The following is a 16,079-nucleotide window of genomic DNA, read 5'->3' as shown; positions in this document are numbered from 1 at the left end:
AAATCCTGTTTAAATCTGAGTCACCTTAACAACACCTTAGCAACATAAAATTTTATCACAGATATTTTTCTTTACTTATTTAGAAATAGGATAGGATGTTTGGTGTACTATTGTTTTTAACTAAAGGTGCCAGATTATCTCTTCCTATATTAGGTATAAAGTTTTTCATCCCCTTTCCCCTTTGTTCCTAAAGTGGAACTCATGAAAAGCAGAATATTGCCATTAAGTGATCTCCAGGATCTGTTTTATATGAGCATAAAATCATATGCACCATTCCCAATAAAACCATCTGTTTCAACACTCAAATCCAAACTAGAATGTATCTCTACATTACAAAAGTATTATCTCTCGAGCTAGTAAATAAAAGCCAAATTGGAGACTAATATTTAAATTTTTTAATTATTCAAGTCATTAAAAAATCAAATTTTGATCTTGCAAATCTTTTATTTATATTTAAAATCTTTAATGTCTGAGTGATATATCATTTAAAAATGTGGTTCAGTGAGAATTATTTTTTTCTAATTTTTTTAAAGTATGTTATTTTATACAACATTTTATATTGATTACATTTTTCTGTCCTGAAACTGTGTTATAAAGATTTTAGGTGTCAGTAACATCAAAACTAAAATGAAATATATTTAATGAAGTGATTAATTCACTGAAATACATATATTTGAAAATTAGATTCTTAAATACTTTCTGTATTACAATATTTTAATTCAGGTTTATTTTTAAATGCACAGAAAGATGATCAATCAGCTTGTTAGATTCTCTCCTACACATATTTTGCCTTTAAAAAAGGAGGGGGTGGTATTTAAAATGTCAAATTATTCATGCAATATCAAGGTTCAAGTTTAGAAATGCATAGTTGACAGAAAAGTCTTATAATTTTTGCATTAAATTTGCCACATCCTAGCACTATATATATGCTGAGTTTCTGTATATAGTCTTTAAATTTCGTAGTTCAGTGCCATATACTCTGTGACAAGAATCAGTTATGGTTTCCACAGCAACTCTATCTGGTTGCACTACTCTTGGAAATATTAAAGTTAATATTGTGTTGAAAAGTGATACTTGCAAATAAGGCAGTCAAGTAACAGCTGTTGTAGAAACTATAACTTTAGAGTCCTTCACTAAGATAATTTTAAAAATTCTAAGCTTCATTATATATAAAGTAAATATTATTGCAGTTTTAATGAGCATCAAAAATGTACAAGAAGACACTATGCAAAATATAAAGTTATAAACATATGTATATATAGAATGATCAAAGAGGTGGTTCATTTTTCCTCAAGGGAAATTCACATTCACATGAAAGGTAATTGATTAGCAGTCAACTTTTTGTATCATGGGTCCCCAAAACCATTCCCAGGTTAGGTGATTCACTAGGAAGACTCACAGACTTCAGCAATGATACTCAAGAAGTGAATACCTTCTATTGTAATGAGTACCTTCATTTTAAGCTACCTTATAACAAAAAGATAAATAGTAAAATCAGCAGAGAAGGCTCATGGGGCAGTCTCTAGAGGATACTAGGCACAAGCTTTCAAGAGTCTTCTCCCAGTGGAGCTACAGGGGATGAACTTAATTCTTCCAGCAACAAATTGTTGTCTACTAGGGAAGCTCATTAGAGACTCAGAGCCCAGGGATTTTATTGAGATCACATACACACTTTCTACCTAACGCATACACCTACATCCCAAACTCACAGAGCAAAATAGATGTTCAGCATAAGCCATGTGTTTGTACAATCTAAGTACAGTGAACCACTCGTATTAAGCTATGAATTTTCTACCACAGGACTGTCCTTGAGTAGTCTAAATATCTAGTGATAGATACTGCTGTCTTCAAAGTTCCTTCTTTGACTTAAAATTCAGCTTCAGATCCTTGAAATATTATTGTAACAAAGATTGAAAAATTAAAAATATAGAATTAGTGCCTTGCATCAGTCATAAAAATTACATAACTTCTTTTCATACCTGAGGGATGAAGTATACTTTCATCATTTTATAGATGAGGTAAATGAGACTCAGAAAGGTGGAAGAGTTTGCCCTAAAGCATAGAGTATGTATGTGACTGGAGTTGGAATTAAACTCAGGTATTCTTTCTATGGAAGCGATAAGCTGGTAGAATTTTTGAGATGGTTAAGAATGTTCAGTTTCATTTAGTTTAACTCCTTTACCCCATATGTATGTAGATAAATCAAGATCTGATTGCCCAAAGATAAAAGGTAGTTTGTGGCAAACCAGAAACAGAATCTAATTCAGTGGTTCATTATTTGTTTCCTTGGCTTCAGTAACTCTTCACAATTTTAGTTTTAATCCTGCATTATTGATCTTCCCTTGTCAGCCTCCTTGCCTTGGTCCTCTTCTCTTCTCTGCACTTTCTCCATTGGTGGTTTCATCCATGTTCATGACTTTACATGCAAACTGACAATTTCCAAATTCACTTTTTCAGTCTATACCTGACTCTTGGGTTGCAAACTTTGTAGCCAACTTCCTACCTGACATCTCCATTCAGGTATCTAATAAATATCTTAAACTGAACCTGTTCCTCCCATTGCTCCTTCCATCTCAGTTGATGACAATACCATCTTTTCCATTACTCAGGCCAAGACACCCTGAAGTCTTCACTCCATATCTAATGCATAGGAAAACCATTTTGGCCCTATTTTGTGAATATACACAGAATTCAGCTACTTCTTATCACCTTCACTGATACTGCTGTCTTCTTGAGTCACTAGGGTGGTTCTTTAAAAATGTTAAATTAGACCCTGTTACTTCTTCCAGAACCTTGCAATGATTCATTTTCCTTTTTTAATTTTTTAATTTTTTAAAAGATTTTTGTTTATTTATTCATGAGAGACACAGAGAGGCAGAGACCTAGGCAGAGGGAGGAGAAACAGGCTCCATGCAAGACCCGGGATCATGCCCTGAGCTAAAGACAGATACTCAACCACTAAACCACCCAGGCATCCCCCCTCCCCATTTTTTTCAGAGTAAAAATCAAAGACCTTACAATGCAAGACTGTGAGGTACGATAGGGTGACATTTTTAAAGGATCACTCTTTTTGCTAAATTACTATCTATCATTTCTCTTCCTCACTAGAATGTAAACTCTGAAGGTAGGACTCTGTCTTAGTTTGTTTACTACTCTATCCTAAGCACAGAGTGGGTGTCATGAAGTGTCAGAGATACTGATTCATTGGTCTTCTGTGTATGTTTTAAATTATCACAGACTATTTTGATACACAGTATATGTCAAAAGGTCGTTCTGTATGTCTATACCTAACTGTAGAAATTGATTTATTCATAAGAATATATCATTAGGAAACTCAGAAGTAACTTGGTCCCTAAAGGTTATTAAAGAATCCTAAACAGGAAATACTAGAGGGAAAAGACCAAATAAACACTCTAGGAAGTATATACTGTGCAAACACCTCTTTCATGTTAAATAATGTCAGTTTCCAATAATCTTATCTCTCAGATCTAATGGTTTAATGGGTCTAGACTTTTTCTTTTCCATGTCTGGCTCTTTTTCAGCTACTTTCACATTGTTTGCCTAGTAATGGACTGGCAGAAAGATGTAGGAATCAGGAGGATTAAGTTATTTTCCCAAGAAAGAAACTGAGTTGGTAGTCTCACTGGAGCTTAGGCTCCTTATCTTAAAATGAAGGTTTGGACTAAATTAAACTAAAACCCCCTTTGTTCCAATATGATAGGATTCTAATTTCAATTTCTACAGCAGTTATAAATAATAATAGTAATACTCTTCTTAATATAATTTTGAAGTAAAAATCATTCTTCCCATTATAGAAGCCTTTGGTGTTTCCAAGGTAATATACCATAAATAAAAGTAAAAGTCTTGCATCTGAAACATAATATTATTTAAGTCATTCTCTGGTTTTTGCTAATTTCAGTTTGATGAATCAACATGGCTCTTTGGAAAGTCAAATCAACAAAGAAACTATGTTTCTGATTACATTTCAGAACAGTCGTAGAAAAAAAAAGCTTTCACCATGATTCTCATGATTTCTCCTTCAGTATACTCATGGGATCTGATAGATTCTCGTCACTAACGTGCTTATTAAGCAAGTGTGGGCTACCTATCAGAATCTCTGGGGAAGAAGAGGGTGTGGTGTGGAGGTGAGGAGGATAGGTCTATCATCTGGTAAGGTTTTCAAATGACTCTGATGTCTACCGTCACAACCCCCTGACTACAGCTCCCCATTTGAGAATTACTGTTGGAAAGATTACAAAGATAAACACACATATTAACTAATCCAACACCAACACCTTATCTGCATTCCAAAATAAAGAACTACTCTAATTAGGTGTATATATTCTTTAGGCATTACACCGCACATTACCTGAATTCAAAAGATAATTTATATGTGGTACATTATTGTCTACTGTTCTGAACATCATGAAGGGGAAAATAACTGGCACATTATTATTATTGAACAGTTCATGCAGACTCTATTCTAAACAAAGATAGCTCTATTTCAAATAAGTTACTTCTTTGGAATCTAAGCAAAGTTGGAATATAACCACTGTATAAATAAATCATGTTATTTTTAGACGATATGCCTTTTGAATACCACATATTCTCTAGTTTCTAGTCCAACTAGGATAAATGAGGAAGTGTGCATCAAATATTTTTAAGATGAAAATCTCAGTCGTTTGGAAGTGTCCTGACAATAACTATTTTCAGGTTATTGAATCATAAAAACAGTACAGAATAATTAAGGGTGTATACTCTGAAGTCAGAGTACCTGGTTTGGAATTACAGCTCTATCACTTATTAGCTCTGTAATCTTAGGTGAATCACTTAATCTGTGTAAGTTTTGGTGGTATCACCTGTAAAATGGAAATCATAATCATGCTTACCTTAATGTTAAATTTTGGTTTTTATGAGCCAGTATGCATAAACTTCAGCACATTGTCTAACTTCTAATAAGCCATTGTGTCAATAAAACTTTACTTTTACCAGTAAAAATTAAAAAGTGTAGCAATTCACATAGTTTTTTAAGAATATAAACTCTCTTATAACCTGTGATAATATAGACTTTGCAAAAATGAGGATTTTAGTTGCTAATTTATATGCGTTGACCCCAAATCCTTCAGTTAGTCTTTGGTTGCTGGACACAAACATTAGTTTTCCTTTAATATGATGATGATTCTAGTTTATTTACATTCAAATTTTTTTCTAGCAGAAAAAAAAAAAACTTCTGCATAGAGTAGTGAATAGAGTTGCAAATAATGCTTCTCAAGCTTTCATGCGCATATGAATCAGTTGGAGATAAAACCTCAGAATTTCAAACACAATGCCCCCATCATTTGAACTAATCACCATTTTTATGCCTCAGCTCTCCCAGGTGATTCTGATGAAAGTGGGTCCTAGAGAAGCATTTATTTACAGAATAGCCTACGTAGTAGTCAGAAGATTATAGTTATAAATCTGGCTTTGCTATGGACTCTAACTAGCTTTGCATGCTCATGATTTAACTTCTACTTTGACAATATGAGAATCCAAACATATTAACACCATGTTAAGCATTTTGAAAGTCAGAATAGAAGTTAAAGAGCTCTATACATTTGAAGACAGTGTAATAAAGAACAAAATTCATGAGCCTAGGAATCATGACTAGATTTTTAGTCCCAGCTCTGCCACTTTATAGTCTAATGATTGGGTAAGTTATACAATGCCTCTGAATCCTAGTTTTCTCCATCTCTGGGGTATAGTTTATACCATATTCACCAACTATGTCATAGCTCCTTGCTATATATCCAGCACTAGAGCAGTGTAGTACATAGTAGGTCTCTTTAACTAATTGTTAACTACATGAACTACATTATTTGAAATTATGTAATAAATTCTGGGAATAAAAACACAAAAGTGGCACAGTACTCTCCCCCCAGATGCTCATGGTCTGGGGGAAACAGATATACACAAATATTATAGCATACCTAAATAAAGATCAACTGAGGTAATGTCATAACACACAATAGGAGTTTATGAGGTGATGGTGGCACTTGTAGAGAATCACATTAATACAAGGAGCTCAGAAGTGAATCTGTTCACATTAAGAATACAAGGAGCTCAGAAGTGAATCTGTTCACCGCTCAAATTAGCATTTTCTTCAGAGGTCTGTGCTCTGTTTGAAGTTGAGGCCATGATAACCATTGGAATGTATGTTTGGCCACCTGGTGTGTTGGTACAGGTCCGATTCCCATCGCACTTCAGTTCAGATCTCAAGGACCTTCTAAGGAACCTGCTGCAGGTGGATTTGACAAAGCGGTTTGGAAACCTGAAGAATGGTGTGAGTGATATAAAAACTCACAAGTGGTTTGCCACAACAGATTGGATTGCTATTTACCAGAGGAAGGTGAGCCATTTCTTTAAAAGCTTTTAAAAATTGGTATTTAAATTCTATGTAATAGAGATATTTTCAACTTGATACATGATTTTATTTTTTTACCTTTGAATTAATCCTACACAGAACTTAAGGGACCTTTCCAGCCCCAACAAAAATGAGTTTTCTCCTTGATAAAAGAGAAAGCATATTCTGTTTTGACCATCAATCTGAAATGTTTTCAGTGTCAGATTTTTCCTACTCATGCCTCTTAGTCTTCACAATATCATGGTAATTATACAGTAGACAATGTCACAAGGGTTTGCATTTTAAAACTAATGTGAAGCCACATTAGAAAGACAACATATAAACAAATATATTCTCCCACCCAGAATTTGCACAAGCTAATTTAATAACTTTAATAGCTAGATTCATAAGATTATTTTTCAGTCTTTTATCACTTCACCTTTGTAAAAATTGAGACATTTAAGAAAAGATTTTGCTGTGCTGAATTACCTTTCTCTTTGCTTCTTAAATGCCCAGTTAAAGATAATTTGTATTTATAAAGTGTTTACATCTTGAATATTTATTTTTTTCTATAAAACCAAAACTTCTAATATTTCAGAGACTTGCCATATTTAATGATGCTGTGCAGCCACATGAGTGAATTTCCTTAGGAAAAAAATGTAAATGCTGTAATTGAATATTAATAGCACAGTCTTCCTAGTTTTTATCTTTTAGAAAAGATTATAAAAACAAAGCATTAAAAGAATTTACTAATGCAGCAAAGAGCAACACAATCTGAGTGCAGTAGTCTCTACATCTCATAAGATGGGTTCTGAAACTCCCTAGCCATTAAATCATGAAACAGCCCTTAGCATCATTACCTCAGCTGGATATGTTGTATAGCCAACAGCATCCCTTTAGTGCTTTTTGATCTAACTTCTTTTTGTTGTTGTTTCATAATTAGCCAATTATCCTCTCAGCATTTGTTGAATGAATAATCCTTATTTGGTCCCTTACTTGAAATTCCACCTTTACCAATGGTAAATTATTATACTTAAGTCTGTTTCTGAACTTTATTTTTATGAATTCCTTTTGTCTATTCTTGTACTATACACTACACCATTTTATATAACTTTATGGTATTTCATTTTTAAATTTTCAAAATATTTGTATATTTAATATGGAATTCTTTTTTTTTTTAATTTTTATTTATTTATGATAGTCACAGAGAGAGAGAGAGAGAGAGGCAGAGACACAGGCAGAGGGAGAAGCAGGCTCCATGCACTGGGAGCCCGATGTGGGATTCGATCCCGGGTCTCCAGGATCGCGCCCTGGGCCAAAGGCAGACGCCAAACCGCTGCGCCACCCAGGGATCCCTAATATGGAATTCTTATAAATATTCATAGAAAAGAATACAAAATTCCATTTTCTACAGTTTTGTTGTACAAAAATAAAAGAAAATTTGCTATCTCAGCCATTTGTAAGTTCAGTGGTATTAAGTGCATTCATACTGTTGTGTCACCATCACCACCATCCATCTCCAGAACTCTTTGATCTTGCAAACTAAAACTCTGTACCCATTAAACAATATTATTGATCTTTCCAAATATTTATATTGTATTTGGGTTCTTAAATTGGGATAACATTAATTAGAAGAGAATCAAAATCTTGAAAATTCCTCATAATGAACATATTATATTTCTATATTTATTCAGATATTTTCTGTCATTCAGTAAAGTCTTAGCCCTGCGCAGTACAAGCCCAGTTTCTTTCTTAAAGAACCAAAATCTCTACTTCACTATGAATGGGCCTTATGGAACCTAATTTAACATAATAATTAAAAATTCTTAAAAAAATGAGTTATTCTGGGCACCCTGGGTGGCTCAGCGGTTTAGCGCCGCCTTTAGCCCAGGGCGTGATCCTGGAGACCCGGGATCAAGTCCCACTTCGGGCTCCCTGCATGGAGCTTGCTTCTCCCTCTGCCTGTGTCTCTGCCTCTCTGTCTCTCCTGAATAAATAAATAAAATCTTTTAAAAATAATAAAAAATAAAGTTATTCTTTAAATTTATATTTTGATTGCTGTTACAAATGTGTTTGCTTTCCCATTATAGAACATAAGAGGAAACATAAATTCTATGTTTGTGTTACAACTAGCCACCTTACTAAATTCTGTTGCTGATTTCCATATGTTTTTCAGTGATTTCCTTGCATTTTATTGATAAATAATTATAGTGGGCAGAGGTATCATTTACCTCATCCTTTTCAATATTTACATCTTTTATTTCCATTTTGCTCTATTGTATATGCTAGAATGTCTAAAATAATATTTTTAAAGAATAGGGACTGTTCAGCTGTATTCTTACTTCTGTTTTGAATGGGAATGCCTTTCATGTTTCAGCTTCAAATATGAAGTTAGCTATTTGTCTTGGATAAATATTCTTGGTCAAATTAAGAAAATAACCACAAAAAATATCAAAAAAAACCCTTGATTCCTAGTACATTGTGCTTTATCTTCTTTGACATATTAGCAGGATGAATTATATTAATGAAATATCTTCACATTCCTGAACACCATTTAATCGTGGGGTATTACTGTAATACCTGGAAAATACTACTTAAAATATGCAAAATCAAATTGCTAAAATTTTATTTAGGATTTTTGCCTCCATAGTCCTAAGTTTTATTTACCTGCAGTTTTACCTGCAGTTTTTGTTTTTCTAGAGTTGAGATTATGTGGATTCATTAAATGAATGAATGAATTCATTAAAGGAGTTTGGAAATTTTCTGTCTTTCTATTCTTTGGGAAACTTAAGGAAATAAGAATTAACTTCTACTTATTACTTAGAAATTTAACAAACTAATTTTTCTTTGGATATTGATCTCTAAGTTTTTATCTCCTCTTCAGTCAATTCAGAAATTTTTCTTTTTTTTTTTTTTAAAGATTTTATTTTTCATGAGAGACACACAGAGAGAGAGAGAGAGTCAGAGACACAGAGGGAGAAGCAGGCTCCATACAGGGAGCCCGATGTGGGACTCGATCCCGGGAATCCAGAATCATGCCCTGGGCCAAAGGCAGGTGCTTAACCGCTGAGCCACCCAGGGATCCCCAAATTTTTATTTTCTTAAAAAATCATCCATATCCCCCTGTAGTTGTGTGTTTACATTATCTTTATTGTTATATTTGTGTTAATTAATGCTATATTTAGATACAATTATTAGATTTGCTTGAGGTTTGTTCATTTTATTAATATCTTAAGACGATATATTTTTAATCTTTAGATTTAGAAATAAAAATTTCTTCTACTTGCATTTACTAATCTACCTATATTATGTATTGCATTTTTACAATTATTTTTGTTTTAAGATTTTATTTATTAGGGGATCCTTGGGTGGCTCAGCAGTTTAGCACCTGCCTTTGTCCCAGGGTGCGATCCTGGAGTCCTGGGATCGAGTCCCACATCGGGCTCCTGGCATGGAGCCTGCTTCTCCCTCCTCCTGTGTCTCTGCCTCTCTCTCTCTCTATCATAAATAAGTAAATAAATAAATAAATAAATCTTTAAAAAATAAAAAAGTTTTATTAAAGAGAGTGTGTGTGATAGAGCACAAGCGGGGAAGGGGGAGAGGGAGAAGTATTTCCCCCTCAGAGCATGGAGCCTGACACTAGGATCAAGAACTGAGCCGAAGGCAGATGCTTAACTGACTGAGCCACCCAGCCACCCTACAATTATTCTTAAAGTGGGATAAAATTGAACTGCTATTGCTCAGAGTTCATGTACTTTTCAGAGGGCTTGACTTACCTTAGGTAGCAACAGCTTATTTGCCAAGAGGTAGCACTCTATAGCAAGCAGGTTGTAGTATTGGACAGATTGGTCAACAGTAAATCTTGACTTTCAAATGCACTTGGAGATCCCTGGATAATTTACAAATAGAAATAATTCAGTACTTCAATGTAGCCATTTGTTTTAACATTGTCTCAATTATAATTATGCACAGCAAGACAAAAATGATAGTTTGAATGGTTTTCATAGTCTTTGTTATTCTCTGACCAAGTGCCCACGAACAATGAAATAACCCAAGATATCTAGCAGAGACACGGAACAGAAGAATGAGGCCCGGATAACTCATACTGAATAATCATTTTACATGTAGAGATGATCCCAGTAGGTGTGATCCTAAATTGCTGCCTGGCTAGATGTGAGGCAACTCCCTGCATAGCTGATTCTTCTGCATGGTGCAGAACAGCAGTCCCCAGAGCATGCACGCAAGGCAACCAGCTGGCAAACAAAAAAAATGATATTAGACTTCCCATTCCTACTTTCTTTTTACCTTGTTCTTTTTAAATGTCTTGTTTGTGTATGTATCTTATACTACCATAGTTAGTACACATATATTGGTGATATATATACTCAGATATGCTTTACTAAAAGGCATATAAATAAAAAAAAACTTTGGAGATTACTGGTTTAGATATTAAAAAGAGCTCTCTATCATAAGCCTGGGTGGTTCAGTTGGTTGAGCGTCTGACTCTTGGTTTCAGCTCAGGTTGTGATCTGAGAATCAAGCCCCATGTTGGGCTCGGCGGTCAGCATGGAGTCTGATTGAGATTATCTCCCTGTCCCTCTGCTTGTTCTCTCTCTCTTAAATAAACAAAATCTTAAAAAAAAAAAAAAAAAGGAACTGATAAAGGAAAATCTGGAGTTCTGTAATCTGAAATGCCAGCCATTTTAATGCCAATAGTTAATTATCCTAGAAATCTCTTAAGTATTGTACCTTTCCTTGAATAAAAATGTTGAGATTAATAGCAAACCTACTGTTTGCTGCTTTTTCTAATGCTGTTATCATTTAGAGACCTAAAGGTATTCAAAGATGCTACCATATAGTCATAGCGGGAATTTATTTTCCTTAGTGCTTAGAAACTCCCAGGCATTCACTTTTCTTGTTATTCCAATATGTGTGTTTTCTGCCCCCCACACCACCATACAATAACAGTATCTACCTGGAGATAGCACCAGACCCCACAGGTTGAGGGCTCTGTCCTATAAAAGTACCCCACCACCACTTTTTTTTAAACATTTACTTATTTGAGGGAGCGTGATTTGTTTGAGAGAGAGTGAGCAAGCAAGTGAGCTAGCACAACCTGGGGGAAGTGCAGAGGGAGAAGGCGGCTCTCTGCTGAGCAGAGAACCAGTGTGGGGCTGGATCCCAGGACTCCAGGATCATGACCTGAGCCAAAGGCAGACACTTAACCAACTGATCCTCCCCAAGGCACCCATGCCCACCACCACTTCAGACATTAATCACAAGTCTGGTCACCTATGCTTCTAAGAGGCTGTAGATCAGAGGTTCCCACAAACCCCTCCTAGGTTTTAATTACTTTGCTACATCGGCTCACAGAACTTAGAAACTTTACTATTACCAGCTTATTATGAAAGAATGTAATTCAGGAACAGCCAGATGGAAGAGACATAGTTTGTGCATGTGGAAGAAGGCTCGAAGCTTCCTGCTCTCTTCAAGCACATCACTCTCCCCAAATCCCCACTTATTCACCAACCTGGAAGCGCTTTGAACTCCATCCTTTTGAAGTTTTATGGCTCATTATGTACGCATGATGGTTTCAATCACTGGCCATTGGCAACTGAACTCAGTCTCTAGCCCCTCTCCCCTCCTGGAGCTGGGGGGTAAACTTTGTTTTGAATATCTAACCAGCGCCTTCTTTAGGCAAGCTAGAGGCTCTCTCTCCGCAAGTCCCCTCATTAACATAACACTTAGGAAATCCACAAGTTGAAAGAGCGCTATGCTGGGGACTAAGACAGAGACCAAATCTATTTTTGCTATTGTAATTCATAATATCACACTTATTTTTCCTTCTCAATTACAGGTGGAAGCACCATTCATACCAAAGTTCAGAGGCTCTGGAGATACCAGCAACTTTGATGACTATGAAGAAGAAGATATCCGCGTCTCTATAACAGAAAAATGTGCAAAAGAATTTTGTGAATTCTAAAGCTGAGCGACAAGATGACAGCAGAGCTCACACTCAGTTTTTGCGCTCCGTTGAGAGATACGGTGGGGCTGAGACCATCCTTGTTGAAGCAGTTACCTAGTTCTGTCATTCCAGCGACTGAGTGAGGTCTTTATTGCCATCCGTGTGTGCGCTCTGCATCTACCTGTGTAACAAGGCACCGCTAAGCAAAGCATTGTCTGTGCCATAACACACACCTAGACACCTTTCTGCTTCCCTTTGGTTTGTCTTTCTCCCCTCCTACATCCATTTCTTCCTTTTTCATTTTCATTGGTTTTTCTCCATACATTGCTCCGTTTTATTTTGTTGGCGTTTCAGATGGGCAGTGTTACGGCTCTGTGATATTTGAAAGGAAGAATAAGTGTTGCCTTTGGTAGTTCTTGCCATTCTTTTTGTTGTTCAGTGGCTTAAGGATATACTTCCAATAATTATTTTTACTTTGAGTAGCTCAGACTCCGTTTTGCCAAAACTTCTGACACTTTTTGAAGATAGAATGTCTTATCAACAAGGCAATTTATACAAAACAAATAATTGTAGAATTCACTGTTTTGGCAGAACATTTGGATAGACTAACATGGAGTAGCTAGACCCAGCAGTTTGGATTCCTAGAGATCAGATGCTCTATTTCCCCCCACCACCTTTTGTATCATCTTCCCCTTGAGTAATTAAGTGACCACCTGTGCAGTGTGACAGATGTGTCTCACTCACAGGAAAAACTAATGCTATATGGATCATCACTTGGTACCAGCATTTCTGTAGGTATTAGAGCTCTAAGATTTCTAAACCTTCACTCCTCCATAAGGGTTTTAGCCAGTATTTTAACAGAATGTGACTGATAAAGAAAGGGACAATTTTTTAAGTTTCTCAGATAGTCCTCATTGTAAACTTTTTAAAGGAAAAGAAATGAACTATGAAGAACATTAATGCAGACAAATACTTTACTGAGTCAAACAAATGGCTTGTTACTTGTAAACAGTATGGAGACGCTCTTATTTATAGGAGGTTTTTGTTTGTTTTGCTTTGCTTTGTTTTGTCACAGTGAAGAACAAAAGGAATTGTTGCCAGGTTATTCTGGTGTACTATATTTGTCAGCCTGAGCTGGAGGCCCTGTTGAAGCTTCGGCTTTCATCCTATGCCTCATCAGTAAGGAAAAGGGACAAAGTTTTTAAAACTGCCACAACTGTATTTTAATTTTGAGGTGTGACATTTTTAGACATGTCAGAATTCCGAGCCTCTTTTCTCTCAGTAAATAAAATGTATGATCATGCAGATACAATTTTAGTATTTGGGTTTGATTTTTTTTTTTTTATAATTCTTTGCCAACAACTTCGCTGTCATGTGGAAATTTCAAGCACTTTTGCACATTTAGTTCAATGTTCGTTGAGAATCCATGGCTCAACTCAGTTTTTTAAATATTTTTTTCTTTGCTTTTTAAGGTTTTCCCATCTTGTTTTTTCTCCATGTGTCAGTGACCTATCTTAAAACAACACACCAAAAGAGTCGAAAATAAACTGTGTTCATTTTTTATGATCAATATACATGCACATAAGTTGTTTTTAATCAAACCAATCTTAATGTACATAAGCCTTCTATTTGCTTCATTATTGGTGCAGGTCACTGACTCTACTTCTTTTCCTCTGTACCACACCCTTGTAAAACCTTTGAAGACATTGAAAAAAGAAGCCTGTCTGGGATGTTCCCTGCATCAATCTGTATATCTTTTGGTTGTCAAGTGTTTCTGCATGGTTATGTCATTTAAAAGCTGATGATGATTTCAGTTGGTCCACCTATATTTAAGATGTGCAAGAAAAATATGAAATACTTTGCTGTATCAAGTTTTATGTGACAAAAATATATCATCATGTTAATAAATTTAAAATATCATTTGTATAAAATATTTTAATTAGTTTTTGGCTCAAGAACATGCTGATCATTGTATTCTATATGTATGCTACAGATTCTATGGTAGCTTTATTGTATATTATTGTAAAATTATTTTAATAAATCATGGGGATGACAATTTGATTACATTTTAGTTTTCAGCAATTAAAAAGATTTCTGTAAGTTCTAAAAACAATGTCTTCAGTAAAATTACTGCTGCCCTGTACAACTTGCTGTAGAATCTGCCTAGATAGATGACCTGAAGGAGTACTTTGGTTTTGAGGGCTATTTCTCCATTTAAAGGACATGAGTAAGCTTTCAGATATGTCAAGGGAGTCTATTTCCAACCAATCAAGTACACTGAATTAGAGTATCTTAAAGTTATATAAAACTCACAGTTTCAGCCACAATTTAGCCAAGAACAAGATAAAAACTTGAATAACAAATAAGTGGAATGAATCAGTGTTTAACCTCAGATTACATTATTTGAAACAGAAGAAATTACATTTTTCCTCAGTAAATATTAAGGAGATGGCATTGCAGAGGAAGGACCCCCTGATACAAGGTCAAGACGTCTGGGTCTCAGGCTGTTCTGTCACAGTCAGCATGACCTTGGCCTCAGCTCTACAAAATGAGTTCCATTAAGCAGTTTTTTAAGGTCTTTTCTAATTTTCACATGTCATGACAAGATTCTTTTTGACAGTTTGAAGGGATAATGTGCTTTGAAGTGAGTTTTGGTAAGGTGATATTTTTGGGCATCTTTCTTCTTATCTCTTACAGTGTTCTTACAGTTTTTTTTAATATCATGAGGACCTCATGTCTGTTTTGATTCCTTCCTCCTTCACTGATGCTAAATAATCCAATTGATATCAAACTGTCAACCTACCAAAAAAGATATTGTGGCTTGTGGGTATTGCTGTCTTGTTTTTGATATGTTCTTGTATTGACTGCCCATTGGCCTGAAAATACTCATCATAAGCCTAAAAAAAAAAAAAATCATTTTTCTTTCCCACAAACTGTTTTATCTGCTTGTTGTAAGAATCAAATGAAATAATGTATGTGAAAGCACCTTGTAAACTGTAACCTATCAATGTAAAATGTTAAGGTGTGTTGTTATTTCATTAATTACTTCTTTGTTTAGAATGGAATTTCCTATGCACTACTGTAGCTAGGAAATGCTGAAAACAACTGTGTTTTTTAATTAATCATAACAGCAAAATTAAAGTATCTTCAAAGGATAAAAGTGTATTGAGTCTTGTATTCTATTTGGTGCCCTCATCTCCTGATTTCTTTTTTGTGGATACTACAGATGCTTACAGATTCCAGTTTTTATGTATTTAGGTTGGTCTTTGATAGTAGGAACAGAGTAATAGGGGAGAAACGTCCACCAATCAAGTCCAACCAGATGTATCTAGTAGTTTCCTAATGAAACTACTAGATTCCATAATTTCTAAAAAGCGTTTCTACTTCTTTCTCATGCTATTAGTCCAAATAACTCTTAACAGAATGTTAAAAATGTTCATATTTAAATGATTGACACTGCAGGAGACCTCATCCTTATATTGGAACAATGAACTATGAACTTTACTTTCTTTTTTCAGAAGTGTTGTTGAGTTCACAGTACCTCTTCTGATTTCAGCCAGGTTGATTAGTGTGTGTTTCTATAGTCATCCTTGACCTCAAGAAATAATGTTTTAGCTAATTATTTTAACAGGTTACCATTTCCTATTGTTACTGCAAATATTCATAAATATTGATATACTTTATAACACCGTGTTTACTATTTTTATACCAGTGCTTGCTCTATTTTATCAA

General features: G+C 35.0%; 1 protein-coding gene across 7 annotated transcripts in view; it reads left to right on the top strand.

Moving 5' to 3' along the window:
• The window catches only part of PRKACB (protein kinase cAMP-activated catalytic subunit beta), a 112,005-nt gene extending 96,503 nt beyond the window's left edge, over positions 1 to 15,502 (top strand). For all 7 annotated transcript variants that reach the window (XM_041747714.1, XM_041747710.1, XM_041747716.1 and 4 more), the window contains 2 exons: positions 6,224 to 6,388; positions 12,240 to 15,502. In XM_041747714.1, the coding sequence (XP_041603648.1) occupies positions 6,224 to 6,388; positions 12,240 to 12,365 (291 nt within the window). In that variant the 3' untranslated portion in view covers positions 12,366 to 15,502. The remainder of the gene's footprint in view (positions 1 to 6,223; positions 6,389 to 12,239) is intronic.
• Positions 15,503 to 16,079: the final 577 nt, after the last annotated feature.

The sequence above is a fragment of the Vulpes lagopus genome, chromosome 3, assembly GCF_018345385.1.
Source record: "Vulpes lagopus strain Blue_001 chromosome 3, ASM1834538v1, whole genome shotgun sequence".
Classification (NCBI taxonomy): domain Eukaryota; kingdom Metazoa; phylum Chordata; class Mammalia; order Carnivora; family Canidae; genus Vulpes; species Vulpes lagopus.
This window is presented reverse-complemented; position numbering and strand designations above follow the sequence as displayed.